The sequence below is a fragment of the Oratosquilla oratoria genome, unplaced genomic scaffold, assembly GCF_046742065.1.
Source record: "Oratosquilla oratoria isolate Oo_2021 unplaced genomic scaffold, ASM4674206v1 SCAFFOLD115, whole genome shotgun sequence".
NCBI classification, from domain to species: domain Eukaryota; kingdom Metazoa; phylum Arthropoda; class Malacostraca; order Stomatopoda; family Squillidae; genus Oratosquilla; species Oratosquilla oratoria.
This window is the reverse complement of record NW_027467472.1, coordinates 327501-345035: the sequence shown is the minus strand read 5'-3', so window position 1 is coordinate 345035 and position 17535 is coordinate 327501. Positions and strand designations below refer to the sequence as shown.

The 17535-nt window shown below is 40.6% G+C and overlaps 1 protein-coding gene across 1 annotated transcript in view; it reads right to left on the bottom strand.

Annotated features, from left to right (window-relative positions):
• Positions 1-10683: 10683 nt before the first annotated feature.
• LOC143022540 (acyl-coenzyme A thioesterase 1-like) overlaps positions 10684-17535 on the bottom strand; it is a 15231-nt gene continuing 8379 nt past the window's right edge. The window contains exons 2-5 of the mRNA XM_076180804.1: positions 15898-16131; positions 15581-15760; positions 15236-15482; positions 10684-11623 (exon numbers count right to left, since the gene is read on the bottom strand). Coding sequence (XP_076036919.1) covers positions 10836-11623; positions 15236-15482; positions 15581-15760; positions 15898-16125 — 1443 coding nt within the window. The 5' untranslated portion in view covers positions 16126-16131 and the 3' untranslated portion in view covers positions 10684-10835. The remainder of the gene's footprint in view (positions 11624-15235; positions 15483-15580; positions 15761-15897; positions 16132-17535) is intronic.

Sequence of the window (17535 nt, the reverse complement as noted above, 5' to 3'; positions counted from 1 at the left end):
AGGATGATCTTAACAAATTGTTCACATGGTCGGTGAAATGGCAAATGAACTTCAATATCTCTAAGTGTAGCGTGTTAAACGTAGGGCTACACAACCTCGAAAATAGATACAGGTTATATAACACGCTGAGTGCGAGAGAGACTTGGGAGTTCTAGTGAGTCCGGACCTTAAAACCAGGAAACAGTGCATTAGCGCCAGGAATAAAGCTAACAGAGCATTAGGTTTCATTGCTAGGACGGTAACGAATAGAAGTGCAGAGGTAATTATTAAACTCTATCTAGCGATAGCTAGACCCATCCTTGACTATGCGGTACAGTTTTGGTCTCGTCCTATAGAATGGACATCAATTCACTAGAATCAGTACAGAGAAGAATGACCAAAATGATACATGGACTCAGAATTTTGCCTTACGAAGAGAGGCTTAGGGTGATCTAATAGAGGTGTTCAAGTGGATCAAAGGCTTTAACAAGGGTGATACAAACAAGGCCATCATATTAAAACTACAGAGCAGGACTCGCAATAATGGGTATAAACTGGACAAATTTAGATTTAAAAAGGAAATAGGCAAGAATTGGTTTACTAATAGGGTGGTCGACGAATGGAATAAACTTAGTAATCACGTAGTAAGCGCTGAAACTATCAGTTGTTTTAAGAAACGGTTAGACAACTTTATGGATGGGGATGACAGGTGGTGATGGATACGGAGCTGCCTAGTGTAGGCCTTATGGTCTCATGCAGTCTCCTCCATTCTTATGTTCTTATGTAAGATTAATAACTGTGACAAACATAAAACAATCTACATACTTTACAGAATGGAGTACTGAGATTAATAACTGTATACACCAAACCACCTCTATTGGACACCTGTATACAGAAACCAAAATGAAAAGGATCACAAAAAATTAAAGAAACATTTCTGAAGCACCATCAACAAATACAACAAAGAACTACACTTGCTCAAACAACCTATCACCCAAACCACAGAAAATATATGCACAAAAACACATATTCTTAAATTACTGAACAAGCCCTTCAAGACAGACCACTAAACTTAACACTTCAACACGAAGCCCAGACATAATCCCCACAGAAAAAGAAAACTCCCATACCTGACAAGAACCACACTAGCACGCCTAAGATCTGGACACCATCCAGCATTAAAACAGTACAAGCAAAGGATAGGCTTGACCATAGATTCAAACCACCCCAGATGCAACCACCGAGGATACAGAACAGTTCATATTACGATGCTCCACATTATCCTTACTCAACAACACAATAATATCCTCCCTAACTTATGGTCCCGCCTAGAAGTTGTTGTTAGTTACCTGAAGGCTGCAGGTCTTTTGCAAGAGACCAGGGGCAACAGATTGGTTGCTTTGGTAAAGTTATTTTCTCTTGGATTGCTTCAACTGTTTTGTTAACTTGGGATAAGTTAATTTTTGAGCTTTTGTTTTCATAATCCCCCATATTTCTATTGTTTTCTTATATATTGCATTTGTATTTTTATCCCAGTTTTCTTACTTCTTGAATATTAGTTTTGTGATATCTTTGTTTAGTTTCTTTTTCTATGGCCTCTTATTTCATGCTAGCCTTATAAAATATTACTGTTGCATAATTAATCTATGACAAAGGCCTCCAATTTATCTTTCTATTTCTTCTGTATTCTTTTCAATTTGCTTTTTTGTAGTTTATGAATGTTCTCTTTTCTATAGGTTTTATTTTCCTTCTCATTCTGTAGTGTTCTTTATTGGTAAATGGTGTGAAGGGAAGTCATATGTGCTTTCCCATGATGATTTTGAAGGGAGGGTGAGCACACTGGTAAGTTAAAGGATGTTCCTTGTTTATCATATTGCAAAGCTTGATTGGCAAGTTTGTTGCTGGATTTTTACATGTTGATATTGGAGAGTTGATCTATTGTTTTGTTTCGTCTTTGGTCTACTTTTTGTGTGTTTTGTCAAACTGGGTGGTGTGGATTCAGATCACCTACCAGTATGTAATTTGTAAGTCGAGAAGTTGGAGTTAAGGGATGTAGTTCCAGGGGGCTGTGGTGGTTGATATGTAAATTATTTGTTATGTTGCAGGTTGCTTTCTTTGTATTGGGACTATGACTATTCTAGTTATGTAGCTGTAATGTTTGTTAGTGGGTTTTTTTCAAGTTTCTTCTGTTTTCCTGGGGAAGGGTATACTGTTGTCCATTAGCATCATGAATCGTCGTATGTGCTGAGTGTTGTCTTCTCTGACTGTTATGCATTCAGTAAATGTGGGAAGTAGTAGTATCTCCCTGTAAGAGGCTGGTAGATCGAGGTAGGCAAGTTGGTAGATAGAGGGTTAGGTGGCGAGAAATTCATTTTACGACCTGGATGTTTTGAAACAATGGCCGCTAAGGAGTTGTAAAATTGTATATTATCGCTCACCGTCCAATGTTTGTAAAAACAAGCTAGAGTATCGACAGAGGGGCTGATGTTGCGAAATGTTAATGCTAAGCCACTTCGCTTCGTGACAAGATTGCTTGCGTAAGCAGTATTGCTTGAAACAGTATAATAGCCTTTCTGATTGGAGAAAAGGGTGGAGGAGGAGAGAAATTGTTGGTGCACGGAGGTAAAGTCACGACCTGAAAGGGTGGCACTTATTTGTAACGTTCAAATTCATTGAATGAATTAAATAGTGACGTCGAAGCAGACTTGGCTTGGTGGGTGTAAGAGGATCCCAGGTGGGAATCCTCTGGTGTACCTAAGACTAGATATTGTACAAGAATTCGTGAAGAAAATGAAGAAAAGTTTAAGTTCAATCTAATTCCCCTTCGTTACTGAGTAATGGAACTTGACTAAAAGCATATACTACGAAAGAGGCATGGGGCCTACAGATGAGTGACTACAACGATAAATTGACAGTGAAGAAAGTTGAAAATGAATGAAGACTTACAATATTACAGAAGGGAACTTAAAGTATTGGTAGCAACAGAGCTAACACTCCCTCTGTCAGACACCCCACATGACACCAATCTAACCCATGTTTCTTACCAAACACAGGAAAAGTATGCCATTCATGCTTTGTGCAGAGCCTTCCTAGCAGCAAATGTCCTTTTTTCATTCTTACCATTGTCATTGTTACAAGCATCCAAGTGACCAGCAACCTCTTCTGCTGCCAGCGTAACCAGGAAAACAAGAAAACCTTTATCAGCCAACAGATGGTGGAAGTATTGGAGAAAATATGGCCTGCATTATTAATGCCATGCATTTTCCTAAAAACACACTATCATTAGGAATAATGCTAACAAGATCTGTACCACTGTACCCTGAATCAGGCTCCAGTACAGAAAGCGGCAGTCTAAGCACAACATGCTCAATGAAGGCTGGGAGTGATTGTGCTTCATCTGTACATAGTATATTTAGTGTAACAGTAGATGTTTATATTGTGTAAATAAAACATTATGTTGGTATAATGTATACAACCTACCCACCCATGTATGAATAATCATCAGAGAGTAGCATATCCCCAAAATAGGTGGACTTTTCTGGAGCCCAATGAATGTAATTCCCCAATAACCATTGGGGAAAAAATTGAAATATGTATTTTTAAGATATGTTGCCTGTATAGGAACATAACCCTCACATAACTAGAGTTACCTGTATGTGTATGTTTACCTAACTGTTGTACAGTGTGAAGTTCCCTAAGTCGGTATCGTTGGGACCTGTGCCGTGCCGAGTTCGGGAATTTTCCAGTTTTTGGAAAGTTGATATATTGTGCGCATACCGGAAAAAAAGAATAAAAATAAAAGTTAACAGATGCTTACATTGTATTCCTCCATCTTCCACTTCCACACACTGTTACGTGAAAAAAAACTTATATATTTTTTTATTTATGCAGCCACCCATCACTGTATTGGCATTCGTAATGTATCTTAAGACTTTCATGGAAAATTTCGACCTGGATCGTCACCATCTCACCAGCAATTTTCATTCCTTCACTGCAATTCTGTCGCATCCACTTAATCAAAGCTTTCTCTAAGTCTTCACTTTTACCGTGCCTCATAGTTTTACGTATGTCCATATTTTGTAATGTTCCACTTTTAGCATAATATTCCCTCAGTTGTGTTATCTGTTTCTTCAAGTCGTACAAAGTGGAAGAACCGACATCGAAATTTCCACACAACTAACGTACCGTTGTACCTGAGTCTAGCCTTTTCAAAAGGTCTATTTTTTTCACTTATACTCAGTACTTTATTATTTTTAGCAGGCCTACTAAGGGGTGTTCCTGGACGTTTTGGCGGCATATTTAACAGCAAAATTACATAATAATGTTCGAAAACAGCACAACACGTGAGACAATGCAGCATCGATGGCAACAGTGACTAAACTTGACGGTAAAGACTGTGTGCTGGCGTGGCGGAGCGTGTGCCACCCACCCGTAGTGGCGTTTTGCCGAACTAATGCCTAGTAATGGGATCTTTTGCCGTATGATAGAATGTGATAGACTTTGCTTTGTTCATACCGAGTATTGGGGGGTTTCCGAGTAAAGGAATGCCGACTTTGGGAACTTCAGCCTGTATACAGGAAAGGAACAACACTTGTTGGGTCCCATGTCCTACTCTCCAGTTTATCATACCTAGCCTCAAATTCATGTAGCTCCAACTTAATCTATATATCTTATTTACAATTATATTCAGATTTGAATTCATATATTGTTCAAGCTTGGGCTCTATCACCTAAGCTATTCTACAGGGCAGTGGACAGGATGCAGGGATGACCGTCATCCAGGAGGTGCCAAGATGAGAGGGAGGTAGGAGGGTGGAGGGGAGTGGAATATGTAGGGGATGGAATTGGTGGGAGTGGTTTCTATGCCTCTTTCTTTTTGGCTAACCCCCGTGTAAGGGGGAAAAAGCCTTTGGTATATGTATGTATATCTTCACTCATTCTTTCCATGTGTCCAAACCATCCCAATACTCTTTCATCAACTCTATCTACCAACTCCCTTTCCACCCTCACTCTCCTCCTCACCCCGTTTCTCACTCTATCCAGCCTAGTAACCCCCATCATACTTCTCAGGCGACTCCTCTCAAACACATTCAGACTCCTCCCCTCTTCCTCTCTTATTTTCCATGTTTCTGCCCCATACAGTGCTGTTGGCACAATCAGTCCTTCATACAATCTCCTTTGAGCATCTATTTCCAAATGTCTATTTCTCATTACACTTTTTAATCCCCCAAGACAATTACTTTCTTCTCTCAGTCTACATTCCACCTCCACTCCACATTCGCACCCAAGTACCTAAAGCTATCCATTCCCTCCAATCTCCCTCCCTTAATACTCCCTCCCAATTTACTACTATATTCTCCCCTAGAAATCTCATCACCTTACTTAACCCACATTTATCTTCAAATTCCTTCTTTCGCACACCTTCCCAAACTCTGTCACTAACTTTCTTAATCCCTCCTCTGATCCTGCCATAAGCTCAGTGTCGTCAGAAAACAACAACTGGTGTATATCCCACTTTTCTCTATTTTCTTTAACCATCTCCAATCCCCAGCCTATTACTCATGTATTTACCTCTTGCACCACCCCATCCATGTATAAATCTTAAGAGCCAAGACGACATAACACATCTCTGGCAAAGTCCCACCTTTACCTCAAACCACTCACTTTCTACATTTCAAATTCTAACACAGGCTCTATAAAAACTCTTGACTGCTCTTAACAGCTTTCTTCCTATCCCATATATTTACAATACTCGTACCTCCCACAATGCCTGAAATTCTTTAAATTTATGCCACAACTTTCCACTCTTCACGATAAAAAATTTCATAATTGCATTTCATAGTCAAAACAAGGAGGCACTACTTTGTTTCTGGAATTCCCTCAGTACCTGTGACATATTTAAAATAATGTTTATGTTAGCCAATACCCCGCCTGAGGTATTGGCAGCATATTATTGTGGGGTTAAAAACTGGTCTATATGGGTGCCCCTATCGACCAGAGTCACACATCATTTTGTCTGTGATAGAGGAAATATCTGTTCATAGGGAAATGATGATACTTTATTATACTGCGACTGTCCCTCCGTTATGCCGTTCCCCTACTTTTGATACTGTCCTGTACCACTTCTCTGAATGTTCATTTCTTTTTTCTTTCTTTCTTTCTTTTTTTAGAACACTGTGTAGGGGTAGAAAAATACTGCCACCAAGTTTTCTCACTTGAGTCGTAAAAGGTGACAATATCGGGATGGGAATAGGAATAGCCATACTTCTCTCTGTAGCCTCAAAGGGGACATAAAAAAAAAAAAAAAAAAAAAAAAAAAACATAAGAGGGTCTGGGAGTTTTCCAACCAGAACACTAAGGATGTGGTACAGATGAAATAAAAAGGGAATAGATAGGTAGTATGTTTGTGAGAAGAGGGCTGCATGTGTTGGCAATGAGTGAAACTACGTAGAAAAGGAGGGGCGAGTTTAATTTGAGAGTGTACTTGGGAGGATGTCAGGAGTGAAGAGAGGACGAGGGAGAGAATGGATGGCTATATCAGTAAGTGAAGAGATAGGTAAACGTGTGGTGGAGTGGAAGGAGGTTTCTTCAAGGTTAATGTGAATGAATGTGAGCCTGGGAAGGGAAATATGGGTTTCTGTAAGTGCATATGGGCCTGGTAATGAAAAAGTGTAGAGGAAAGGGAGGCTTTTTGGATAGATTTGAATGAGTGCATAGAGGGATTAGGGAGAAATGTCAATGTAGTAGTATTGGGAGGTCTTAATGCTAGGGTAGGGAATTAACCAGTAGATGGAGTGGTTGGGAAGTGTGGAGTTCCAGCAAAAAAATCGCAGTGGAGAGTTGATGGTAGAGATGTGTCTAGAAAGAGAGTTGATGATAGCAAATAGTGTTTAGGAAGAAAGTCAACCATAATTACACATGGGAGAGGGTGGTGGATAGAAGAGTGGTAGATAGGGGATTGATGGAGAATAATAGGAAGAGTTTTGGATGTTCATGTTCTAAGGGGAGAAGAGTGGGGGAATATAAGGTAATTTTTTGGTGGAGGGTAAGTTGAGAGTGGAGGGTAGATGGAGAAATAGGTAAAGGACAGAAGATAGGTTGATGCTTGAAATAAACTGTTTAAATTATAAAGAAAAGGAGAAGGAGTACAAGAAGAAGCTAAGATAGGAGTGGGAGGGAGTGAAGGATAGAGTAGAACTAGGAGTGGAGGAGGGATGGGGATGGTTCAAGGAGGGAGTCACAAGGTGTGCAAAGTTGGTGTGTGGAACAAGGAGAACGGTAGGAAATAGAAGGAAGGTTAGTGAGTGGTGGGATGAGGAAGCAAAGAAGGTTGAAGATGAGTTGAAGCAAGCATTCACAGATTGCTTACAAAATAGGACGAGAGAATCATATGAACGGTACAAAGAAACGAGAAGAGAAGGAAAGCATAAAGGAGGCAAAGAGGAGAGCAGATGTGAAATGTGGTAAAAGTATGACAGAAAAGTTTGAAAGTAATAAAAAGATGACTTGGAAAAAAATAAGAGAGGAAGAGGAGTTGAATCAAGTAGAGAAGAAAAAATAAAGGGGACAGATGGAGAGATGATAATGGAAGAGACTGCAGTAAGAGGGAGATGGGCAGAGCTAAATGTGTACAACGGTGAGCCACAAAACTGATTCCAAATACCAAAAGCAAATCATACGAAAATAGAATAAAATCATATTAATATGTTTTCCCCAAAAAAGCGTAGACTCAGAGGTGACTTGATACAGGTCTTTAAGATTCTAAAGGAGATTGACATCAAAAGTGACGAAATTTTCACACTAAATGAGAATCAGACAAGAAACAGTGGTCTCAAATTGTCAGGAAATAGATTTAATTTGGAAGTGGGTAGAAACAACTTCGCCAACCATGTAGTTAATGAATGGAATAAACTTCCTGCAGAGGCAGTGCAATGTAGTTCAGTTCGAAGCTTTAAGAATCATTTAGATAAACACCTAAGATGCCGTGATGACTGTCATTTATTTTATATTATCTATTATGTGTTTTATTATCATTTGTCTGTTTATTTATTATTATTTGCTTGATTCACATTTATTATTAGTTATATGTCAATTTATTATTAGTTACTATTTATCGGTTTCTTTATTATTCAACTATACCTATGCATTTATTTTATTCTATTTATTGTTATTCATATTCTTATCTTTTATTTATTTATATGTCATTACTATTTTTTTCGCATCCGACCTAGTTATGGGCCAAAAGGTCTCCTGTCGGCATACTCCGCCTTTGTAATCCTTTGTAGGAAAGGGAGAGAAAGGTAGTTGCAGTGGGAAGCACTATGAAAATGACAGTAGTGAGTGAGGAAAATGGAGGAGAAATAAGGAAAGATGAGGTGAAAGCAGTTATTAGAATGATGACAGCATGTAAGGTACCTGGGTTGGATGGGTGTCAAGCGAAGTGTCTAAAAAAGGGAGGTATACTAATGGTGGACTGGCTGGTGAGGTTGTTTAATGTTTGTCTAAAAGAGGGTAGAGTGCCGGAGGACTGGAGGAGTGCCTGTATAGTTCCACGGTACAAGGAAAAAGGGGACAACTGTGAGTGTAGTAGTTTCAGAGGGATCAGTTTGTTATGTATAACTGGGAAGACTTGTGTGAGGATTTTGATTGAGAGAATTAGGAGAGGAACAGAGGGAGTAATTGGTGAGGAACAGTGTGGGTTTAGGACAGGTAGAGGTTGTGTGAATCACATTTTTTGGGGTAAGGCAGATATGTGAGAAAGTTTAGGAAAATATAAGAATGTTTTTGAGCTTTTATGGATATGGGAAAGGCTTACGACAGGGTAGACAGAAAGGGACTGTGGGAGGTATTGCAGATATATGGGATAGGAGGATAGCTGTTAAGAACGGTCAAGAGTTTTTACGAGAGTAGTAGGGCCTGTGTTAGGATTAGAAATGGAGAGAGTGGTTTGGGGTATAGGTGAGACTTCACCAGGGATGCGTTATATCGCCTTGGCTATTCAATCTATACATGGATGGGTTGGTGCGAGAGGTAAACTCAAGGGTAATGGGCCGGGAATTGGAAATGCTCAAAGAATATGGAGAAAAGTGGGAGATAAACCCATTGTTGTTTGCTGACGACACTGTACTTGTAGCAGGATCAGAGGAGGGATTAAGATAGTGACAGAGTTTGGGAAGGTGTGCGAGAGAAGGAAGTTGAAGATAAATGTGGGTAAAAGTAAGATCATGAGATGTACAAAGGGAGAGGATGGCAGCAAATTGCAAGTGAGTATTAAGGGAGAGAGACTGGAGGAAGTAGATAGCTTTAGATACTTGGGTGCAAATGTAGCTGGAAAGGGAGGAGTGGAGGTGGAGGCAGAATATAAAGTAAATGCCTTGGAGGATTAAAGAAATGGATGCTAAGAAGAGATTATATGAAGGAGTGATTGTGCCGACAGTACTGTATGGGGCAGAAACATGGAAAATAAGAGAGGAGGAGTCTGAATATGTTTCAGATGAGGTGCCTGAGAAGTATGATAGGGGTTACTAGGCTGGATAGAGTGAGAAACGAGGAAGTGAGGAGGAGAGCGGGGGTGGGAAGGGAGTTGGGAGATAGGTTTGATGAAAGAGTATTGGGATGGTTTGGACACATGGAAAAAATGAAAGAAGAAAGATTAGTAAAAGAGGTGTGGAAGGCGGAGGTGGAAGGAGTGACCATGAGGGTGCGACCAAGGATGAGATAGATGGATGGGGTAAAAGGGGCATTGGGAAAGAGGGGGATGTCTGTTGAGGAAGGAAGAGAGAAGAAAAAGGATAGGGGTGAGTGAAGAATGGTTGTGTATGGATTCTGTGATGCTTGGAAGGCAGTGGGTGAGGGATGGGGGGTGAGGGAGTATGTGTGAATGATATTTTGACTCAGCCCGAAGGGATTTCTCCCCTCTTCTCTTTTTCTCCATGGAGGGACGGAGAGGGAGAGTGGCCGATTAAATGAAGCAGCCTTGTTATGGATGTGCTGTGTCTTGCTACAATGCTTCTGACCCAGGGCATTGGGCGAGATACAGGGATGATCTGTCATCCAGAAGCCAAGATAAGAGGGAGGTGAGTGGAGTATGTGGGGATGGAATGGGTAGGAGTTGATTTTATGCCTTTGTTTTTTGGCTACTTCTCATGTAAAAGGGAAATGACCATTGGTATATGTATGTATGTATATTAGTTGTTGGGTATTCACTTGCCATTGGCTCCGATATTGTGGAGGGAAGAAGTAATGGGTAGGGTAGATTAGCCTCTGGGCTAGAGTTCAGTTAGTTCTCATTATCTGTTTTGTTATGGGAAATAAGAAATTGTGGATTTTCTATGTTTACCAAACAAATATATTTGTAATGAATGAGTTGCAAAATCGTCCCTAGCAGGGTCAACCCTTCTTTCTTGAGCATCATGGCAGATGTTTTTTTGGGCCAATACAATGTATGTCATTCCCATGTCTGGTAGCCAGTCCAGACGGCCGTGGCATTGGCAAGATAGGCAGGATGGAGTTACTCTTCTAACTCCAGACTTTATGAAAAAGTCCTCGGCATAAGTGGACCCCCAATGATGGACCTACTTGTTGCAAGATGGTGCAGGGGACCTGTCAGCTTGCACCGATATAGAAGCACTGTGCAGAATATATCGGGCAAGCTATATGTATCCTCAGTTGAAGGTTTTGAATGCAGGAGAGGAAAACAAGATCATATTTGTAGTTTCATATTAAACAGACTAAATAGAGCATCAAAAGATAAATGGTTCTTGTAATAAACCTGCGCAGATGTCAGCATTGAGGAATATACATGCATATCTGGTCAGTATGAAATCAGCCACCTAAGTTTGACATGCACACGAGCCATCATCCATTAATATGATTTTGGTACCAGAGACTTTTATCTCGAACATGGTGCATAATGAAATTTTGGATCTCAGACCAATGCTGGACTTGGGCCAAACTAAATAGGTGTGGTTGGTCACTGCCAAGGTGCACAGCACCCCCTTTTCGTCCAATATTCTTTATCATGGTGGGACTAAATTTTTGCCAAACAAACCCACAAAGTGGTGTATATGGAACATCCAATAAATGGCCTACACCAGGGTAGAGAATGGTTCTTATTTTGTCCGATCGCCCACGGGAAGTTAACCGCCCCTCCAGAACTTCTAGACTCCTGTGAAGATACCAGACATCCCTGTCACCACCTAAAGCAAGAAAGTAAGTGTCGTCGTCTGCTTCCTCCACAGGGACGGTGAGGGGATGCTCGGGGTCCAGTCTGCCTCCCATGACATTCTTGCCAATGGAAGCTTCCACTTCTCCCTCTTTGAAAATGACCTGACTCCCTTCAACACTCCCTCCAAAATACTCTCTATCTTTGTAGGTCAGGTGGCATTCAAAAAAGAATGTATATCCGCCAATAGTAGTTACAGCCTTGACCCTGTCCATCCAAGCTCCACACGCGAGGGCGAGGTAGGAACTCTGGCAAATGGAAACGAAGCCGCACCTGTCAGGAATGACACCAGGTTGATCCAAAAGGTAATCCACTGCCTCCTCGAAATATTCCAGCTCGACACGTTCGAGATATGTGGGCAAGTCCTCGAAGTTGAAGAGTGCCAGGGAAAGGGCTGCAATGCCGCGAGAGGCCAGTAAGGCTGAAAGAAAAGAATAAAACAATGAATGGGAAAGCCATCGTTTAATTTATTTCACAAAAAAAAAAAGTGGAGTAGTATCGTTCTCAATCGTTATTTCAGCGATCCGGGTTCAAGTGCTTTCCAAGGCTGAAACTGTCAGCATCGCTGCATAGTGAGGCGGTACTCCAACTCTTGTGGGCAAGGATTTGTGTGCTTCTGTGTATGTAAGGTCATAGCATTACCCACAGATCGGTTATATATGAACTCTGGGCTTTCATCTTCGAGGGTAGAAGCTGGAGATCATGAATCCAACACGTGATCCAAGACCGTGGTAAGTCTCACACACACACACACACACACACACACACACACACACACACACACACACACACACACACACACACACACACACACACACACACACACACACACACACGATCGGCAGAGAGATGGCGGCGATTGGAACTTCGGAAAAACGAAATTTTCGTATATTAGTAGGGAAGGGGAAATCTCGTGGTGTAGTGGCAGGTGAAGAAAAAGGAGAAGGGGAGGAATTATTGAGGAAAATGGAAGAAAATGACGAAGGACATGAACGGGCTCCCCCGGACGTCAGAAGGAATGAAAACAAAAGGTCTGCAGACGACGCAGGTGAAGTCGAAAATATCAGTAAAGGCTTTAAAATTAGAAATATAGATAAGAACAAGACAATAGAAAGTGGAGATAATTATTTCTATGTATTTAATGAGGGAGGCGATGATAACCTCCCCCGATTAGCAAATCTAGAGTAAAAACTAGAGAAAATCAACGAACAATGGGAGGTTAGGTTCAGTCAACTTACACGGATGACACAAAGAGTTGATAAATTGGAAAAACTAAAGAAGGAGAACCAAAACCTAAATAAAATAAAATAAAATAGAATAATTAAAAAGACAGTTACAAGAAGTAAGAGATGAGAATGAGGAATTAAAGAATAATAATAAAGAGAATAAAGAGTCCATGGCAAAAGAGGTACAGGGTTGGAGAAAAGTCCAATAGAACAACAAAATTGAATTTAGAGATATAGTAACACAACAGATGAAAGAACAAACTAAGGACACAATTATTAAATTGATGAGGGAGAAGGAGAATGTAGTAAGAGACTTAGAGGATAAAAGGAAATGTATAATTATATTAGGGATGGAAGAGAAGCATAATCCAAATAGGACCACAAGAGTAAAAGAGGAGAAGCAAAAGGTAAACAAGATATTAGAAGTAGTTCAAGAGGATGAACAAGAAGGAAAGAAATTGAAGAGATATATAGAATAGGGAAATATAATACCGATAAGACCAGACCAATTAAGGTTAAATTCAGGTCACAAACGACAGCAGAGAATATTTTAGCAAAAGCAGAGAAACTAACAAAAAGTGATCTATATAAACAGGTATGGATAAAAAGAGAGATGAATAAAGAGGAAAGAGAGGAAGAGAAAACAAAAAGACTAAAAGCTAAGAAAAAAAAACGAGAAAAGAACAGAGACAAAGAGAAATTCTATTGGAGAGTAGTGGGTATGAAAGTGAGGAAATGGTTCATAGCAGAGAAAAGCGGAAGGGAAACAGAAAACAGGATGGAAGTAGCAGAAAATTAAAAGTGCCTTACATAAGTATAGATGGCTTAATAACAGGCTTGAACGAATTGAATGATTACCTGAAGGAAAAAGAACCGGACATAATGGGAATTGTAGAGACAAAACTGAAAGGTCCACTACCACCCAACAGTGTAGGACATGGTGCATATAATTATTGGATTAGAAACAGAGGTAAAACAAGGGGGTGGAGTTATGTTCCTGACTAAGAAGGATATAAATGTGAGGAATGTCACATATGGAAAGAATAGAGTAGAGATTATTATAATGGAAGTGGAGGACAGGGATGGGAAGAGCAGGAAGTTTGTGGTAAATTATGTGCCTCCTAAAACGGCTACGTGGGAAGAGAGAGAACACAAAAATGTGTTAGAAGACACAAGGATAACACTAAATAAGATCATGGAAGATGGAGGGAGAATAGTTATAATGGGTGACTTTAATTGTAAAGAAATTTGCTGGGAAGAGATGACAGTGAAGGGTGGAGACGACCTATGGGGAAATGTACTACTTGATATGATTGTAGAACATACAATGACGTAATGGATACAAGAGAATATTAGGTATAGAAATGAGGAAGAACCATCGAGACTGGACCTAATAATCACATCAGAACCTGAAATAGTGAACAAGATTGAATATAAGACACCAATAAGTAAAAGTGACCACATATTGGTTGAACTGGAACTAAATGAGGAAAATACAAAACAATATAGACAGGGAAGATGTATGGATTTTTTTTTTATATAAGAGAATTCTTTCAAAAAGCAGACTGGGAAAGGATGCACAAGGAGGAAACAACAGTAGAAGAGAAATGGAATATTTTGACAAAAATTTATAAAGGAGTGGAAAAGTATGTTCCAAGACAAAAACAAGAAAAATGATCTGTAAAGTGTTGGTACAACAAAAAATGTAGGGAGTCAAAAGACAAAAGAGATAAAGCTTGGATAAAATGGTAAAAATACAAAAGACCTGAAAAATGGAAAATATATACTAGTTATAGAAATCAATAAGTACAAGTGTGCAGAGAAGAGTAAATACGAAAAAGATGTCATAAAAAAATGTAAAGATCAACCAAAACTATTTTACAGATTTGTAAACAACAAACTGAAAAACAAACAAGAATTGGAGAAACTACGACAAGGAGTTGAATACACAGATGAAATAGAAATGACAGACATACCGTTAGCAGTAGTCTCAAATCCTGCGGGTCTAGATTAACCCCGAGATTGTGAAATTTTATATCCTCGATAGCGTGGTTGGTAGAAGCATAGACTTGCTGACATACAAGTTCTGGTTTCGAGTCCGGGGACAACTGTCGGAATTATGTGATTGACATCGTCGTCATTGGCGATTCTACTCAGGTATTAGAACGACGGAAGTCCATCAAGGATACGTACCTGCTTCACCACTACCTATAGGTCGGCTTGGTTCTTCGTGAAATTGAGATTAGGACGGCAGTTAGCAGTCGAATTAAATCCTGTGGGTGTAGATTAACCCCGAGGTTTAAGAATTTTATAGTCTCGATAGCGTGGTTGGTAGAAGCATAGGCTTGCTAACATACAAGTCCGGGGGACAACTGTTGGGATTGTGCTGCATGAGGGAGTAGGTTGTGTGGATTGTGTATATCTAGATTTGTAAAAGATTTTCGACAAAGTGCCGTACAAGAGACCAATATGGGAGCTGGGAAATGTAGGGGGCCGTAAAGGGAGGTCGATGGAATGGGAAAAAAATAGTCATATAATAGATGTATGCGAACAGTAGTAAGAGATGATGTTGGACTGGAGAGAAATTATTGGGCTAACCTGTTATGTTTCAGTCCTGTATAAATGACATAATGAATGGAAAAGAGAACACTGGAAACTTATTTGCAGATGGTGTGCAAGATCATGAAGAGGATTGTAAATTGGTACAACTAAGAAATGCAGTGCACTTATTTATTTTTTCTCGGCAAGAGTCATTGGAATATGGAGTATGAACTGAAATAATGTAATTAACATAACAGGACACTTACCGGCTCTTATCTCGACAAGTCCACCAACACCTCCAAACGTATCAAGAACTCCGGGAAAAGGCCCAGGTCCAGGGGGAAGGAATAGTGTCCCCCGGAGCCGACCCTTCCTCACGGGGATACGACGAACTCCAGGGCCCATTGCGTGTCTCTCCATGTGGCATGTGGTGATGGCCTCGGGGCGAGAGGACTCGTTCTTCGCGAAGTGAGCTTCAACAGGCACGTGACCCTGATACAACGACACCTGCACCTACTCTCACAACAAACGAGAAAAAAAAAGTTTCAATAGGGGTTGTATTAATGTGATGCACTTTTGAAAATGCAGTACGGTACTGTGCACCTACTCACAGTTTCTGGTGCGGCGTCATTCTTCAGTACCCTGACATACTTGAAGACTCCTGGGGCAGGCTTGAGTGTGGTCAAAAGACCCATTGGAAGTACGCCCTCGTATGAACCTCCAACAGAAACATCTCGACTAACATTCACTTCCCCCTTGTCATCGGCGATGTAGTGGGCATTAGACACAAACTGTGTATAGAACCAAACACCCTTAGTATGATTTGTATACCCATCATTTTACTCTCTTTCCACCCATACGTCACCTCAAGAAATATGTCTTTTTTTCTGAAAAACAAACGAGGATGACAAGTCCTTTGAAGCCTCACCTCGCGCTGCTTTGTGCCGATGATGGAGGCCTTTAAGGTAACGGAAGCTTTGGGTTGGAGTCCCTTGACTATGATTCTCGAAGGAACGTCGTACAGGCAAACTCTTGGTGAAATTTCAAGAGAAACCTGCGACGCCTGGGTCGAGTTAGAGAGTCTGCGTGTCACGCGAGATGCTCTCATCGAAGTTCTCACAACTCCACTCAGTATTGGTCCTAGTTGTCCTAACATTGTCTCCTGAAAAAGGTAAAATGACAGCATCAGTAGATTAAGGGGAAAATGTAGCCTAAGTGATTGTGCATTAGTTTCTCACAGCATTATTACTTTAGATCTGAAAGAGGGCATTTCATGGTGACATTGGCCTGATCAAAGTGTTATACTCGTAGTGTACATTCATGATCATAATTGTATTTCATCTGGACAAAGAATAGGAAAAATAACAAACAAAACAACAGACTGAAAATAGCATTCTAGGTTGGCTATTTCTTGTACTTTGTAGGGAGACCATAGCTGGCAGCAGTACTCAAGCCTTGGGACTACCAGACACTTCCATTGGGTCTTCAGGCACTGCCCTTCTCTGAAGTTGAAAGTTCTGAGCACCCACCCACTCAAGTTTTTTCCTGCTTCCATTACTTTTGTTGTTGTGGTGTGAGAATGTTGCATCATCGCTCATGTATACTCCCAGGTCTTTGACATGCTCTTTTTCTTTGATGGGTTGGTTGTTATACTTGTAGCTCGTGGAGTTTTTGAGATCTTCATTTCTCCCATAGCGTACAAGTTCAAATTTCTCACCATTTAGTACCATGTTGTTTGATGTTGCCCAAATTTATATTTCTTTTAGGCCCTTCTGAATATTTGCTGCATCTTCTTGGCCTGCTATCTGCCGTTTCAGCCTGGTGTCATCGGTATATTTCAGTTTGTTATCAATATCTCGTACATGGATAATGAAGAGGAGTGGCCCTAGCACTGATCCTTGTGGTACTCCGCTTTTTACATTACTAGGCTCGGACAGTTCGCCTTGGACAGATACTTGTTGTGTTCTACCTGTTAGAAAGCTGTGTAACCATCTTCCAAGTGAGCCCTTTATTCCGTGGTCTCGGAGTTTGTGCAGGAGTATGCCATGATCTACCTTGTCAAAAGCCTTGGCGAAGTCAAGGTAGATCACGTCAGCATTGCAGCCGTCTTGTGTGCTTTCAAGGATCCTCTCATGGTGTTGGAGTAACTGGGACAGACACGATCGACCCTGCCTGAAGCTGTGCTGTCCATCGTTGAAAGCTTCCTTTGTTTCCAGGAACTCCACCATCCTCTTCCTTATGATTCTTTTACATAATTTCACAAGGTGAGAAGTTAAGGCTACTGGTCTGTATTTACTTGCTTGGCCTCTACTGCCTCCCTTATGTATGTGGTTGATGATGGATGTCTTCAGCGTTGTAGGTACTGTACCAGATTTTATTGATAAGTCCCAAAGTATCCGAAGTGGTTTTGCTAGCTCCTGTCCACAGTTTCTTAGCGGTTGTGCGTGGACACCATCCGGTCCCGCTGCCGCTTCAGGTGGAATGGCTTTGATTGCTTCTATTATGTCCTGTTCACTGATCTTGATTGATGGGAGTATTTGGGGGCTGATTGGAGAGTTTGTAAAGA